This window comes from Peromyscus californicus, unplaced genomic scaffold (assembly GCF_007827085.1).
Source record: "Peromyscus californicus insignis strain IS unplaced genomic scaffold, ASM782708v3 Scaffold_5__1_contigs__length_169319896, whole genome shotgun sequence".
NCBI classification, from domain to species: Eukaryota; Metazoa; Chordata; class Mammalia; order Rodentia; family Cricetidae; genus Peromyscus; species Peromyscus californicus.
In genome coordinates this window covers 6,765,148-6,781,799 of record NW_026294573.1, presented here as the reverse complement: position 1 = coordinate 6,781,799, position 16,652 = coordinate 6,765,148, and the positions used below count along the sequence as shown (strand labels likewise).

General features: G+C 46.0%; 3 protein-coding genes across 3 annotated transcripts; 2 read left to right on the top strand and 1 right to left on the bottom strand.

Moving 5' to 3' along the window:
- Positions 1-613: 613 nt before the first annotated feature.
- LOC128096273 (crooked neck-like protein 1) lies at positions 614-2,937 on the bottom strand. The gene has a single exon (XM_052715633.1). It carries the CDS (start codon positions 2,684-2,686, stop codon positions 614-616), a length of 2,073 nt encoding a protein of 690 aa, XP_052571593.1. The 5' UTR covers positions 2,687-2,937.
- Positions 2,938-4,070: 1,133 nt separating this feature from the next.
- On the top strand, positions 4,071-6,146 carry LOC128096274 (crooked neck-like protein 1). The gene has a single exon (XM_052715634.1). The coding sequence runs from the start codon at positions 4,074-4,076 to the stop codon at positions 6,144-6,146; it is 2,073 nt and encodes a 690-aa protein (XP_052571594.1). The 5' UTR covers positions 4,071-4,073.
- A 7,257-nt stretch (positions 6,147-13,403) lies between these two features.
- Positions 13,404-15,520, top strand: LOC128096275 (crooked neck-like protein 1). Its single transcript, XM_052715635.1, has one exon. It carries the CDS (start codon positions 13,407-13,409, stop codon positions 15,477-15,479), a length of 2,073 nt encoding a protein of 690 aa, XP_052571595.1. The 5' UTR covers positions 13,404-13,406; the 3' UTR covers positions 15,480-15,520.
- The last annotated feature ends 1,132 nt before the right edge of the window (positions 15,521-16,652 follow it).

Genomic DNA, 16,652 nt, shown 5'->3' with positions numbered 1-16,652 from the left:
AAAATACAAGATAACCACATAGCATTTTAAACGTAAACCGTCAGCAACATCTTGTACATTCACGATAGTTGTAGAATATCGTCATCTTCCCGAAAAGGCATCTTCCTAGAAGCAAAGGGATCTTCCTAGAAGCACTCATTCCCTCTCCCCTCTCTCCCCAGGCCTGACAAGCATAATCCACTCTCTTGGGATCTGCCTGTTCTGGACAGTTACTGTACATGGAATCGCAATGCACAACTTGGTCAATCTGTTTCTCTCGCTTTCTATAACCTTATCAGAGTTTATCCATGTACCAGTGTGTATCATCACTTCACTTTTAGGTCTAAACATTGTCTCATTGTAGGGGAATGTCAGGGCTTATAAATTATCTGTCATACACTGATGGGCATGTGAGTACACAGGCCATATAAAACTCATTTTCATATCGGGTAGGAGCAGGAGGGGTGAACACAAGAATCTATGGTGTTCTACCGACATTTAACCCAAGAGTGTTTTAAAAAATAATTAGAAAGGTAGCTATCAAAGATCACTCCTTACTGTGTAATTATATAAAAAAGTTCAGAAATCAAAGTTCTAAACTATTCATTTCTATTAAAAAAAAAAGTTCCAACATTTAAAAAGATGAGGATTCACTCTCACCAACGTCCTTATCTGGATCCTGTTGGGCAGCTTCTTTTTCTTGTTGCCGTTTCTTCCAAAGCTTGGCCATTGCCAGAAACTTGAGGTTAGGCTGGTTGGCAGCCTCCTCTGGAAAGATGTAATCATGGTATTCTTCCCAGCCGGCGTCAGACCCATCTTCGGCCTGGACCTTCCTCCTCTTCTTGACCCTTTCTGGCATGAGTTTGTCTACTCTTTCCTTGTCTGATACTGTTCCAAATTCATCTTCAAAACCTCGCCAGGATTCCAGCAACGTAAGTCTCTCTTCTTTCTCTTCACGGTTTCTCATGGCTTTGTTCGCCTCTTGGTAAATCTGTCTGCATGTAGTCACACTTGCTTCTGCCCCTGAGGATAACTCAGACTGAGCCAAACTGATCCATACCTTGACATGCTGTGTTCGCTGAAGCAATTGTCGGTAAAGGTTTCGTGCTCTTTCAGGTTCTTCCTGCTCCATCTCAAAATCGATATATGATTTCCAAAGTACCTCTGGCATGTCTAAGCTTGGCTGGCTGATGGCTAATTCGTAGATGGCCCGGGCTCTATCGCTATCACCGAGGATTGTCTCTAATTCTGCAAACTTAATCCATGAGGTACAATTTTCAGGTCCAAATTCCAAGAACTTCTCATAAAGCTTGCGGCATCTGTCAAATTCTCGAAGCTGTAGTTCCAGTTCTATATACCCTTTGAATAACTTGTTCTTTGGACATTTGCCTATGGAAGTCCCCAAAGCTCTTCTGGCCAGTGTCAGATTTTTGTGTCGTATTTCAAACTGTGCATAATATAACCACATTTTGGCAAATGTGAACTTTTTGTGAGGAATTAGTGCCAAAGACGCTTGATAGACCTGCCTTGTCCTCTCAGGATCCTTGGCTTCCAGCTCTTCATAGAACGCGTAGTTGATCCAGAGATAGATGTAGCGCTTCCAGTGCCTCTTCTCCTGGATGGGCGGCACGTTGGCAATGGCCCTCTCATAGACTTCCCGCACTGTGTCGGCCTCCGCCTCACTTTCCTCCAGGCGCAAGTAATCAAACCAGGCATCGTAATTGTACGGATCAGCCTTCACCTCTTCTTCATATTGGCATCTCCGTTTGCTCACGATGAGATCTTCAGCAGCCCTCCGGTCACCAAACTTCTTCTCAAAGATGGTATAGTTTTTCAAGAGTTCTTGCGCCCCTTGTTTTGAAATTCTATCCAGGGCATATCTGTAGATAACTCGTACCCTTTCCAATTCTTTCCGATTTTCCTCAAATTTAGCAAAGGCCGCATACAGGTGTGCGTCCATATGCTCCTCTCCAAAGAACTCCACTGCTCTCTCGTAGACTTTCCGCGCATGGGCAAAATAAGCATGCTTCTCTTCGAATCGGGCATACTTGACCCAGTTCTTCACAGCAGGGTGCACGAGCACAAAGCGTTCGTAAAGGGTCCGGGCCCGCTCCACCTCTTTGTGTCTCAGCTCGAAGTTGATGTAGGAGTGCCAGGCCTGCTCCTCAGGCCGCCATTCCATCCAGCGCTCAAACACTTGACGGGCACCGGCGACATTGCCCAACATCTCCTCCATGTACGTGGACTTGTACCAGAACTGACTGACTCGGGGCAGAGTTGTTAGGGCTCGGTCCCAGATATTTCGGGCATGGTTGACCTGGCGGTTCTTCATTTCCATCTCGGCGTATTTCAGCCAGAGTGTAACATTCCGATAGTCTACATCCAAGGCACGCTCGTATATGGACCGAGCCCTTTGGATTTCCTTTACACTTTCTTCCCACTGAGCGTACTTGATCCAGTTACTAATCACAGTCCTATTTTTTCTTATGTTATCTTCAAAAGTCTTCCTCTTCCGAAGTTTGTAATCATTGAGCTCCTCTTCATCTGTGATCTTCTGCTGAGGCGGGGGTGGAAGGAGCTCGAGTTCTCTCTCTTTAGCCTCTCTTAAGAGCTGCTCTGCAGTTAGCTGCACCTCAGCTGGCGCTTTGTTTTTCACCTTGGCCACTTTGGGAATCCTCTGTTTCCCGGCCACGGTAGAGGACGCCATGTCTGCGGCCGCTGAACCGGAGTAGCCCCGACACAAACACACACACACACACACACACACACACACACACACACACACACACACACACACCTGGACCTCAGAAATGGGCTTCCAAAACCAGCCGACACCAGAGAGCCGGCCCGGGACAAACTAGATCCCCCAACAGAGGCACACGCCTTTAATCCCAGCACTCGGGAGGCAGAGGCAGGAGGATCTCTGAGTTTGAGACCAGCCTGGTGAGTAGTAATGGGTTATAAAAGCTTCAGAGGAACCAGAGAAGACGCTGTCCAGGAGCTTAGAGTCACACCTGGCCCTGTAAACGAATTTCTAAACGGTCTTATTAATTAAGAAACACAGAGCCAAATATAGGGGTGAGAGCCTTAGAGGTCAGGGAAATACGGGGAGCCACCAGAGCTACCTTACCTCACCAGCTCTGCACCTTCCAAAAGGCCCTGACTTCCCGTCTACCTAGGTTTTTATTGCCTGGGTTTTGATTGCCTCGCTGTTCTGCCCTCTCATTGGCCCTTAGCCCAGCTACCTCACTTCCTTGTCACCGCCTGTCTGCACAGACCTCCAGGTCTCTAGGGTTGGTACTGGGATTAAAGGCGTGTCTCACTACACTTGGCCTTGAACCCACAGAGACTCTGCCTGACATGTGATCGGATTAAGGGCGTGTGCTACCACTGCTTGACTTCTGTGTTTACTTAAAAGTGGCTGGCCTTTCTTCCCTTGATCTCCAGGCATGCCTTATTTATTAACGTACAAATAAAACATCGCCACATTTCAGCACAAACAGAGTATCACCACATTTCCCCAGTTTTTGTCTAATGAAAATAAAATAATAATTTAAACAGATAAAACTAATAGAAGGAAAACTATATACAATAAATACAATAACTATATACACTATATACAAGCAATAAACAAGTTAAAATATTCCTTTTTAATTCAACAGAAAAGGGAAAAATTAAAAAAGAAAGAAGGGGGATATGATACGGAAATATAGGATATAGATATGATTGGATGAAAGGGTAGATTAATGAATCTGCTTTTATTTGTTTGTTTGTTTGTTTGTTTGTTTTTTGGTTTTTCGAGACAGGGTTTCTCTGTGTAGTTTTGCGCCTTTCCTGGAACTCGCTTTGGAGACCGGGCTGGCCTCTAACTCACAGAGATCCGCCTGCCTCTGCCTCCCGAGTGCTGGGATTAAAGGCGTGTGCCTCTGTTGGGGGATCTAGTTTGTCCCGGGCCGGCTCTCTGGTGTCGGCTGGTTTTGGAAGCCCATTTCTGAGGTCCAGGTGTGTGTGTGTGTGTGTGTGTGTGTGTGTGTGTGTGTGTGTGTGTGTGTGTGTGTTTGTGTCGGGGCTACTCCGGTTCAGCGGCCGCAGACATGGCGTCCTCTACCGTGGCCGGGAAACAGAGGATTCCCAAAGTGGCCAAGGTGAAAAACAAAGCGCCAGCTGAGGTGCAGCTAACTGCAGAGCAGCTCTTAAGAGAGGCTAAAGAGAGAGAACTCGAGCTCCTTCCACCCCCGCCTCAGCAGAAGATCACAGATGAAGAGGAGCTCAATGATTACAAACTTCGGAAGAGGAAGACTTTTGAAGATAACATAAGAAAAAATAGGACTGTGATTAGTAACTGGATCAAGTACGCTCAGTGGGAAGAAAGTGTAAAGGAAATCCAAAGGGCTCGGTCCATATACGAGCGTGCCTTGGATGTAGACTATCGGAATGTTACACTCTGGCTGAAATACGCCGAGATGGAAATGAAGAACCGCCAGGTCAACCATGCCCGAAATATCTGGGACCGAGCCCTAACAACTCTGCCCCGAGTCAGTCAGTTCTGGTACAAGTCCACGTACATGGAGGAGATGTTGGGCAATGTCGCCGGTGCCCGTCAAGTGTTTGAGCGCTGGATGGAATGGCGGCCTGAGGAGCAGGCCTGGCACTCCTACATCAACTTCGAGCTGAGACACAAAGAGGTGGAGCGGGCCCGGACCCTTTACGAACGCTTTGTGCTCGTGCACCCTGCTGTGAAGAACTGGGTCAAGTATGCCCGATTCGAAGAGAAGCATGCTTATTTTGCCCATGCGCGGAAAGTCTACGAGAGAGCAGTGGAGTTCTTTGGAGAGGAGCATATGGACGCACACCTGTATGCGGCCTTTGCTAAATTTGAGGAAAATCGGAAAGAATTGGAAAGGGTACGAGTTATCTACAGATATGCCCTGGATAGAATTTCAAAACAAGGGGCGCAAGAACTCTTGAAAAACTATACCATCTTTGAGAAGAAGTTTGGTGACCGGAGGGCTGCTGAAGATCTCATCGTGAGCAAACGGAGATGCCAATATGAAGAAGAGGTGAAGGCTGATCCGTACAATTACGATGCCTGGTTTGATTACTTGCGCCTGGAGGAAAGTGAGGCGGAGGCCGACACAGTGCGGGAAGTCTATGAGAGGGCCATTGCCAACGTGCCGCCCATCCAGGAGAAGAGGCACTGGAAGCGCTACATCTATCTCTGGATCAACTACGCGTTCTATGAAGAGCTGGAAGCCAAGGATCCTGAGAGGACAAGGCAGGTCTATCAAGCGTCTTTGGCACTAATTCCTCACAAAAAGTTCACATTTGCCAAAATGTGGTTATATTATGCACAGTTTGAAATACGACACAAAAATCTGACACTGGCCAGAAGAGCTTTGGGGACTTCCATAGGCAAATGTCCAAAGAACAAGTTATTCAAAGGGTATATAGAACTGGAACTACAGCTTCGAGAATTTGACAGATGCCGCAAGCTTTATGAGAAGTTCTTGGAATTTGGACCTGAAAATTGTACCTCATGGATTAAGTTTGCAGAATTAGAGACAATCCTCGGTGATAGCGATAGAGCCCGGGCCATCTACGAATTAGCCATCAGCCAGCCAAGCTTAGACATGCCAGAGGTACTTTGGAAATCATATATCGATTTTGAGATGGAGCAGGAAGAACCTGAAAGAGCACGAAACCTTTACCGACAATTGCTTCAGCGAACACAGCATGTCAAGGTATGGATCAGTTTGGCTCAGTCTGAGTTATCCTCAGGGGCAGAAGCAAGTGTGACTACATGCAGACAGATTTACCAAGAGGCGAACAAAGCCATGAGAAACCGTGAAGAGAAAGAAGAGAGACTTACGTTGCTGGAATCCTGGCGAGGTTTTGAAGATGAATTTGGAACAGTATCAGACAAGGAAAGAGTAGACAAACTCATGCCAGAAAGGGTCAAGAAGAGGAGGAAGGTCCAGGCCGAAGATGGGTCTGACGCCGGCTGGGAAGAATACCATGATTACATCTTTCCAGAGGAGGCTGCCAACCAGCCTAACCTCAAGTTTCTGGCAATGGCCAAGCTTTGGAAGAAACGGCAACAAGAAAAAGAAGCTGCCCAACAGGATCCAGATAAGGACGTTGGTGAGAGTGAATCCTCATCTTTTTAAATGTTGGAACTTTTTTTTTTTAATAGAAATGAATAGTTTAGAACTTTGATTTCTGAACTTTTTTATATAATTACACAGTAAGGAGTGATCTTTGATAGCTACCTTTCTAATTATTTTTTAAAACACTCTTGGGTTAAATGTCGGTAGAACACCATAGATTCTTGTGTTCACCCCTCCTGCTCCTACCCGATATGAAAATGAGTTTTATATGGCCTGTGTACTCACATGCCCATCAGTGTATGACAGATAATTTATAAGCCCTGACATTCCCCTACAATGAGACAATGTTTAGACCTAAAAGTGAAGTGATGATACACACTGGTACATGGATAAACTCTGATAAGGTTATAGAAAGCGAGAGAAACAGATTGACCAAGTTGTGCATTGCGATTCCATGTACAGTAACTGTCCAGAACAGGCAGATCCCAAGAGAGTGGATTATGCTTGTCAGGCCTGGGGAGAGAGGGGAGAGGGAATGAGTGCTTCTAGGAAGATCCCTTTGCTTCTAGGAAGATGCCTTTTCGGGAAGATGACGATATTCTACAACTATCGTGAATGTACAAGATGTTGCTGACGGTTTACGTTTAAAATGCTATGTGGTTATCTTGTATTTTAAAAATAAATTTTATCATATTAATACAATGGCCTGTGTAGTCTATGCTCACTCCTTTGGCTTCTGTGGATTTTCCACACACTGGGTTTGTTTTCTTCTTTTTTGACTTTTGATTTTAGGTTTGACCATGGAGCCCTGGCTAAGGTGGAATTCTAGATCCTCCTAGCTGAGGAGTGTTGGTGGTGCTCTCCTAAGTCTAGCTCCACCCAGACATTCTGACGCATGTTCCCCCAGTCAGCTCCTGTAGTTCCCACACTGTCTGAGATTAGAGAGGAGCTCCCAGCATTCAGACGATTCTTATTCAGTACTTCAGACCCCAGCTTGGCTTCCGTCTCGGGATCTTTCTTTCCATCCTTTCTTTGGATACCATTCCATGGTGCTAAGGACAGCATCAGGGGCTTCCGATGTGCTTGGCAGGAGCTCTTCTGCCACGTGTGTTATGCTTGCACACCGTTAATTCCAGCACCCAGGAGGCACAGTACCTAGAGGTCCTGCGGTCGAGGTCATTCTAGTCTACATAAAGGGTATCACGTCAACACACACACACACACACACACACACACACACACACACACACACACACACACACAAAAACATGAGAACTTCCACTTCCTCAGAGAGACAGCCACAAAGCTCACTTTTACTCCTTAGCATCCTTCACCCTGAGATACAGATTGGACTTTCTTCCCATGCCTGTGGGAAGAGGTAAAGGTTCCTTTAGCCATTGCTGCATGTCCCAGGAGCAGTCCCACACACCTGGAAGCCCTCTTCCAGAGAGGCTCAGCATTGATCCAAGATTCTCTAGCTGGAATTCTCCTGTTCCAGAAGCTGCTGTCCTGCCCTTTGACACCATTCTCACTAAAGCCCAAACTTGCCTGGACCTCCCAATTTTGTCCCAGCTGGCCTGGAGTACCTGATCCGGTTGGCTTCACCTTACAAGCCTACACAATCATACTCACCTCAAATCCAAATGTCAACATTGCTTTTATTTCCATTTTTCCGTATCTCACCCAAACAAATAGTTAATAGTTTTCATCTAGAGAATATAAAGGAATGTTTATTGTGTCACCTGGGCTGGTCTTAGCCCTGGATATTAGCAGAGGATGGACTAGGTTCCTTAGGGGTCACTGAATCACCATCTATGGACCAGATGGCAGGGCACTGAATCCAGCAAGTGAGTGCAGCCTCCATCACTGTAGAGGGCTTCAGTGACTCCTCTGAGACTCTGACTCTTAAGGACCATTTGAGTCACAGGTCCTCTAATCAACCACTGCCTTCCAGTCCCTGGGAGGAGGGATCAGTTTTCTCAGTCCCCACCATGCTCCTCCACATGGAGTTCAAGATGGTCCATGGAACGGATAGCATCAAATGTGCCACCATTAAGCGAGGAATCTTAGGGATCTAGTAAATGCAGGAGTATGTTGATGACCCACTCCATGAGCTGGGACTGAGTATTACTGACATGTGGCCACAGCATGCAGAGTGTTGGCTGGGAAAGGCTTCATTTACTCTTGGGCTTAGACAGACAGTCAGGTTGTGGAACATTGTGGTGGCTCAATGCATGAGATTTCGCTACATCAACCGAAAGACCTTAGTGTGATGCCCAGAATCTCCTGTGGAAAAAGAAACTGACCATTGAAAGTCATCCTCTGAAGGCAGGCATGGTGGCAAGTGTCTTTAATCCCAGCACACGGGAGGCAGGGGCATGTGGATTTCTGGGAGTTGGTAGCTGGTCTGGTGTACATAATGAGTTCCAGGATGGCCAGAGCTGTGTATGAGACCACATCTCAGACGGGGTGGGGGTGGGGGTGGGGGGAGGGGTCAAGGGGTGGGGGGGGGAGACAGAGGGAGAGAGACAGAGACAGAGAGAGAGAGAGAGAGAGAGAGAGAGAGAGAGAGAGAGCATCCTCTGACCTCCACATTGTTACAGTGGCACAGAGGGGCCTACATACAGACTCACATACACACTCAATGATAATAATTCAAAGGCACATCCAGAAAACATGTGTGCTGCCTGTGTAGATGTAGAAGACAGCAAGTGCTCCCAGAGAACAGAAAAAGCAAGGGTGGTGTCAGATAATCTGGAACTGTTCCAAGAGTTTCAGGGTGCTGAAATCAAACGCTGGTCCCCAGAAAGAACAGCAAGCCCTGTTAACCTCTGAGCCATCTCTGCAAGAGAATCTCTCTCTAGCTCTTTGACTGGGGTTTCATGAAGCTGAAGTGTATAAAATGCCCAAGAAGAAGGAATTTTGGATCATTGTTCACTCTGAAAGTTCTAGGATGCAGAAGGTGTAGAAACAAGGGGGGGCACGAGAATATGCAAACACGGTAAGCGTGATGAACAACTATGAAATTGTCAATGAAAGCGCCTCAGTAAATTAAAAGAATACAATGCCCTCTCATGCAAAAGGGTTTTCTTGAAACCTATGGAAAAGTGTAATGCTCAGGGTGGTGGGGGAAATAATATCCAGCTCCTCAAGCCTTCCGAAGCAAGAAAAAGACAGATCACAGCTCAACAGTGAGAATGCTGTATGCCCAACACCAGTTCATAGTTCAAACAACTTACCGTTCAAGAAAGAAACATGTATCCATAAATTACAAATCTCCATGTAAGATGGACAACCAAAAGCCAGAGGCCAAACCAAGACAGAGGCATGGAGCCTGCCTCATCCAGTCCATTATGCTCCTTGTAATATCCTCTCTCTCTATCCCCTTCCCTGTGTCTATGGTCTCTCAGACACTGATTGTTGCTGGGATGAAATCCCTACCATTTTCCAGTCTCTCTTCCTGTCCGAGGTTGGGTCTGCACTGTTGACCTTCATTAGAAAATGAGCCCCTGGTTCTCCATGTCGAAGCTTCACTCCCTCTAATCTGAACTAATGGAGCAGTCTTGTTTCCCAAGTGCATCCAAAATCCCTTGAGTACACATGTTCTGTGTCTCCAATGAGTCCCTTGCATCCCGGCTTTCATTTTTCAGAGCCCAGCTGTGGCCTCTCCTTATTGATTGCAAACAGGAGCATGGTTTGAACTTCAGGTTGTAGACACAGAATCCATGAAAATCCAGACACCTCTTACCAACAAAGTAAATCAGCTTGGGCTGCCTTATAGCCCCGAGTGTTTCCAGGAGCTTAGAACAATGTGGCAGGTCTGTCTGGCAGGACGTCACCAATGTTATCATAGATCTCCACGGAGGCAGGGTACATCTCTAGGGTCTGATGTCTCAGGTCAGAAGGGTGCTGCCGCAGCTTCTTCAGGTTTCACAGGACAGGAAGTTCTTCACAAATTTGACCTAGGAGCCTTCGCAGGGAGGAGGACACTGATTTGGAAGTGTCTGTGATCATAGATCCCTTCAAGTCTAAGCTCAGCAGTGTAGCTGTCAGTCTTTCTTTCTGTCTTCCCAGAGTGAATGGCTTCAATGTAAAATAATGACACCCTCTCGACCTGTATTCCCCCTCTTCTGGGATGATTCACCGCAGGTTGGGTCTCACTAATGACATCTGGAGAGCAGACAGACACCATCCTGTCTTCCAGCCCGTATGTTGCAGAAATTGGGGTGGGCATCCCAGAAATGGAGCACTTGTAGTGTCCAGTTCTTGTGGGTTAAACAGAAAGATTCCGGTGTCTGGAACTAAATTTATAATCTGATTTGACCCCTGCCTTAGTTAGGGTTTCTCTTGCTGCAACAAAACACCATGACCAAAGAGCAAGTTGGGGAGGAAAAAGGTTTATTTGACTTACACTTCAGCATTACTGTTCATCACTGAAGGAAGTCAGCACAGGAAATCAAAACAGGGCAGCCTGATGACTGGCTTGCTTCACTGGGCTTGCTCAGCCTACCTTCATATAGAATTGAGGACCAGTAGCCCAGGGATGGCGCCATCCACCGTTGGGCTGAGCCCTCCCCCATTGATCACTAATTGAGAAAATGCCTTTCAGCTGGATCTCATTGGAAGCATTTCCTCAACTGAGGCTCCTTCCTCTCATGACTCTAACTTGTGTCAAGTTGACACACCAAACCAGCCTGTACAAGCCCACATCTCAAATTCCCTTCATTCCATTCTTTGAACCCAGTCTGTTTCCTTTTCTAGTGACTGGGGAAGGAAGAAGAGCCGCATCATATATTGACTGCATCTGTTTGTCATGCCTAGATTCCAGGGTCCCCCAAAGAACACCAAGGAGTCCGAATCCATAAGCAAAAGCAGAGAGCCTGGATTCATGCAAGCTGTAGATGGACCCTCCTTGTGTATGATACAGTGGTACTATCAGAGAGCGCCAATCTGGGCGGGACCACATTTTTGTTTTGTTTTGTTTTTTATCATATTAGAGGTTGGGGGTGATTTGATTTCCAAGGTTCAGGACCCTAATTGGCTGACAGTTGTCTAGGGGTTTAGGTATGTGCTGGGCATGTTTGGACCATCAGGTATTTATTTCCCCTTAGTTGTTGGTCCTCCCTAGTTGGGGTCAGCTTATTGCTTTTTCTGGGCACTGGGTAGTACCTGCCAGCAAGCCTATCATGGCAGCTGTGTCTGGGCCTCTAAGCATGTGTTCAAGCTTCACGATGTCTCAAGGACAAATCCTGCAGCTCCCCTTCCGACGACGAGTCACGTGCGGACTTGCCCAAGCTTGTGCAAGTGAGAACGAAAAGGATGAGACTAAATCTCAGCCAATTAAAAGTTACTAGTGTAACAGCTGCTTGCTTAACCAATTATGTATGAGATGACCTAACTGTCCCTGAAACTCCCTTCCAAGGAGGTGCTTCAAAGGAACCTGCACACTCTACTCAGGGTCGACTTCACATGCATGCTGGAATATTCATTAATACACGGTCTCGGCTTTTAGGTACCATTCGAGTCTGGGGTCCTAAAGACCATTTTGCCTTGCAAAGTTCAGTGGTCACCTTCCTGTGGGTCCTGCATGTCCAGTCGACACAACATTTTTTTTTTTAAGCAGTCCAGGCAAGAACAGTTTCTTGCCCAAATGGCTATTTTGGCCAAGAAGAAGATAAACTCCACATGGAGTGTCTTTGACACCCATCCTCTCTTTGAAGTAAATTGGTGCTGACAGGAGCAGACATCTCACTGTCCAGAAAGTCCAAGGTTTTCAAACATTTTAAATGCCGTATTCTGTAGGTCTTTGAAGTGTTTGAAGGTTACCCACCTGATTGAATTATGTCCATGTATACCCAGAAAACTTCACATGCCTATAAGTTTGACTATCATAGAAGACTAATTATTCATCTGTACTTCTCAATTATCCATTACAATTTCAATGAGTTATGTAAACTTAATACCTTAAAAGAGAGCAGAAATATACATACAGTATAACAAAATTAACTTTAAATTTGTATCAATAAACTAAAATCTACAGCAGTGGAAAATATTTTACACTAGTTGTTGCTCTTTAAAAGCAGATTCAGCCGGGCGGTGGTGGCTCATGCCTTTAATCCCAGCACTCGGGAGGCAGAGGCAGGCGGATCTCTGTGAGTTAGAGGCCAGCCCGGTCTCCAAAGCGAGTTCCAGGAAAGGCGCAAAACTACACAGAGAAACCCTGTCTCGAAAAACCAAAAAACAAACAAACAAACAAACAAACAAATAAAAGCAGATTCATTAATCTACCCTTTCATCCAATCATATCTATATCCTATATTTCCGTATCATATCCCCCTTCTTTCTTTTTTAATTTTTCCCTTTTCTGTTGAATTAAAAAGGAATATTTTAACTTGTTTATTGCTTGTATATAGTGTATATAGTTATTGTATTTATTGTATATAGTTTTCCTTCTATTAGTTTTATCTGTTTAAATTATTATTTTATTTTCATTAGACAAAAACTGGGGAAATGTGGTGATACTCTGTTTGTGCTGAAATGTGGCGATGTTTTATTTGTACGTTAATAAATAAGGCATGCCTGGAGATCAAGGGAAGAAAGGCCAGCCACTTTTAAGTAAACACAGAAGTCAAGCAGTGGTAGCACACGCCCTTAATCCGATCACATGTCAGGCAGAGTCTCTGTGGGTTCAAGGCCAAGTGTAGTGAGACACGCCTTTAATCCCAGTACCAACCCTAGAGACCTGGAGGTCTGTGCAGACAGGCGGTGACAAGGAAGTGAGGTAGCTGGGCTAAGGGCCAATGAGAGGGCAGAACAGCGAGGCAATCAAAACCCAGGCAATAAAAACCTAGGTAGACGGGAAGTCAGGGCCTTTTGGAAGGTGCAGAGCTGGTGAGGTAAGGTAGCTCTGGTGGCTCCCCGTATTTCCCTGACCTCTAAGGCTCTCACCCCTATATTTGGCTCTGTGTTTCTTAATTAATAAGACCGTTTAGAAATTCGTTTACAGGGCCAGGTGTGACTCTAAGCTCCTGGACAGCGTCTTCTCTGGTTCCTCTGAAGCTTTTATAACCCATTACTACTCACCAGGCTGGTCTCAAACTCAGAGATCCTCCTGCCTCTGCCTCCCGAGTGCTGGGATTAAAGGCGTGTGCCTCTGTTGGGGGATCTAGTTTGTCCCGGGCCGGCTCTCTGGTGTCGGCTGGTTTTGGAAGCCCATTTCTGAGGTCCAGGTGTGTGTGTGTGTGTGTGTGTGTGTGTGTGTGTGTGTGTGTGTGTGTGTGTGTTTTGTGTCGGGGCTACTCCGGTTCAGCGGCCGCAGACATGGCGTCCTCTACCGTGGCCGGGAAACAGAGGATTCCCAAAGTGGCCAAGGTGAAAAACAAAGCGCCAGCTGAGGTGCAGCTAACTGCAGAGCAGCTCTTAAGAGAGGCTAAAGAGAGAGAACTCGAGCTCCTTCCACCCCCGCCTCAGCAGAAGATCACAGATGAAGAGGAGCTCAATGATTACAAACTTCGGAAGAGGAAGACTTTTGAAGATAACATAAGAAAAAATAGGACTGTGATTAGTAACTGGATCAAGTACGCTCAGTGGGAAGAAAGTGTAAAGGAAATCCAAAGGGCTCGGTCCATATACGAGCGTGCCTTGGATGTAGACTATCGGAATGTTACACTCTGGCTGAAATACGCCGAGATGGAAATGAAGAACCGCCAGGTCAACCATGCCCGAAATATCTGGGACCGAGCCCTAACAACTCTGCCCCGAGTCAGTCAGTTCTGGTACAAGTCCACGTACATGGAGGAGATGTTGGGCAATGTCGCCGGTGCCCGTCAAGTGTTTGAGCGCTGGATGGAATGGCGGCCTGAGGAGCAGGCCTGGCACTCCTACATCAACTTCGAGCTGAGACACAAAGAGGTGGAGCGGGCCCGGACCCTTTACGAACGCTTTGTGCTCGTGCACCCTGCTGTGAAGAACTGGGTCAAGTATGCCCGATTCGAAGAGAAGCATGCTTATTTTGCCCATGCGCGGAAAGTCTACGAGAGAGCAGTGGAGTTCTTTGGAGAGGAGCATATGGACGCACACCTGTATGCGGCCTTTGCTAAATTTGAGGAAAATCGGAAAGAATTGGAAAGGGTACGAGTTATCTACAGATATGCCCTGGATAGAATTTCAAAACAAGGGGCGCAAGAACTCTTGAAAAACTATACCATCTTTGAGAAGAAGTTTGGTGACCGGAGGGCTGCTGAAGATCTCATCGTGAGCAAACGGAGATGCCAATATGAAGAAGAGGTGAAGGCTGATCCGTACAATTACGATGCCTGGTTTGATTACTTGCGCCTGGAGGAAAGTGAGGCGGAGGCCGACACAGTGCGGGAAGTCTATGAGAGGGCCATTGCCAACGTGCCGCCCATCCAGGAGAAGAGGCACTGGAAGCGCTACATCTATCTCTGGATCAACTACGCGTTCTATGAAGAGCTGGAAGCCAAGGATCCTGAGAGGACAAGGCAGGTCTATCAAGCGTCTTTGGCACTAATTCCTCACAAAAAGTTCACATTTGCCAAAATGTGGTTATATTATGCACAGTTTGAAATACGACACAAAAATCTGACACTGGCCAGAAGAGCTTTGGGGACTTCCATAGGCAAATGTCCAAAGAACAAGTTATTCAAAGGGTATATAGAACTGGAACTACAGCTTCGAGAATTTGACAGATGCCGCAAGCTTTATGAGAAGTTCTTGGAATTTGGACCTGAAAATTGTACCTCATGGATTAAGTTTGCAGAATTAGAGACAATCCTCGGTGATAGCGATAGAGCCCGGGCCATCTACGAATTAGCCATCAGCCAGCCAAGCTTAGACATGCCAGAGGTACTTTGGAAATCATATATCGATTTTGAGATGGAGCAGGAAGAACCTGAAAGAGCACGAAACCTTTACCGACAATTGCTTCAGCGAACACAGCATGTCAAGGTATGGATCAGTTTGGCTCAGTCTGAGTTATCCTCAGGGGCAGAAGCAAGTGTGACTACATGCAGACAGATTTACCAAGAGGCGAACAAAGCCATGAGAAACCGTGAAGAGAAAGAAGAGAGACTTACGTTGCTGGAATCCTGGCGAGGTTTTGAAGATGAATTTGGAACAGTATCAGACAAGGAAAGAGTAGACAAACTCATGCCAGAAAGGGTCAAGAAGAGGAGGAAGGTCCAGGCCGAAGATGGGTCTGACGCCGGCTGGGAAGAATACCATGATTACATCTTTCCAGAGGAGGCTGCCAACCAGCCTAACCTCAAGTTTCTGGCAATGGCCAAGCTTTGGAAGAAACGGCAACAAGAAAAAGAAGCTGCCCAACAGGATCCAGATAAGGACGTTGGTGAGAGTGAATCCTCATCTTTTTAAATGTTGGAACTTTTTTTTTTTAATAGAAATGAATAGTTTAGAACTTTGATTTCTGAACTTTTTTATATAATTACACAGTAAGGAGTGATCTTTGATAGCTACCTTTCTAATTATTTTTTAAAACACTCTTGGGTTAAATGTCGATAGAACACCATAGATTCTTGTGTTCACCCCTCCTGCTCCTACCCGATATGAAAATGAGTTTTATATGGCCTGTGTACTCACATGCCCATCAGTGTATGACAGATAATTTATAAGCCCTGACATTCCCCTACAATGAGACAATGTTTAGACCTAAAAGTGAAGTGATGATACACACTGGTACATGGATAAACTCTGATAAGGTTATAGAAAGCGAGAGAAACAGATTGACCAAGTTGTGCATTGCGATTCCATGTACAGTAACTGTCCAGAACAGGCAGATCCCAAGAGAGTGGATTATGCTTGTCAGGCCTGGGGAGAGAGGGGAGAGGGAATGAGTGCTTCTAGGAAGATCCCTTTGCTTCTAGGAAGATGCCTTTTCGGGAAGATGACGATATTCTACAACTATCGTGAATGTACAAGATGTTGCTGACGGTTTACGTTTAAAATGCTATGTGGTTATCTTGTATTTTAAAAATAAATTTTATCATATTAATACAATGGCCTGTGTAGTCTATGCTCACTCCTTTGGCTTCTGTGGATTTTCCACACACTGGGTTTGTTTTCTTCTTTTTTGACTTTTGATTTTAGGTTTGACCATGGAGCCCTGGCTAAGGTGGAATTCTAGATCCTCCTAGCTGAGGAGTGTTGGTGGTGCTCTTCTAAGTCTAGCTCCACCCAGACATTCTGACGCATGTTCCCCCAGTCAGCTCCTGTAGTTCCCACACTGTCTGAGATTAGAGAGGAGCTCCCAGCATTCAGACGATTCTTATTCAGTACTTCAGACCCCAGCTTGGCTTCCGTCTCGGGATCTTTCTTTCCATCCTTTCTTTGGATACCATTCCATGGTGCTAAGGACAGCATCAAGGGCTTCCGATGTGCTAGGCAAGAGATTTCCTGCCACATGTGGTAGCACATATCATTAATTTCAGCAGCCCAGGGGCACAGTACTTAGATGTCTTGTGGTCGAGGTCATTGTAATCTGCATAAAGGCTACCATGTCATACAAACAAACAAAAGAACACACACACA

Bases quoted from the DNA above. Each gene is read 5' to 3' on its own strand.
- LOC128096274 (XM_052715634.1), top strand. From the start codon at position 4,074: ATGGCGTCCTCTACCGTGGCCGGGAAACAGAGGATTCCCAAAGTGGCC.
- LOC128096273 (XM_052715633.1), bottom strand. From the start codon at position 2,686: ATGGCGTCCTCTACCGTGGCCGGGAAACAGAGGATTCCCAAAGTGGCC.
- LOC128096275 (XM_052715635.1), top strand. From the start codon at position 13,407: ATGGCGTCCTCTACCGTGGCCGGGAAACAGAGGATTCCCAAAGTGGCC.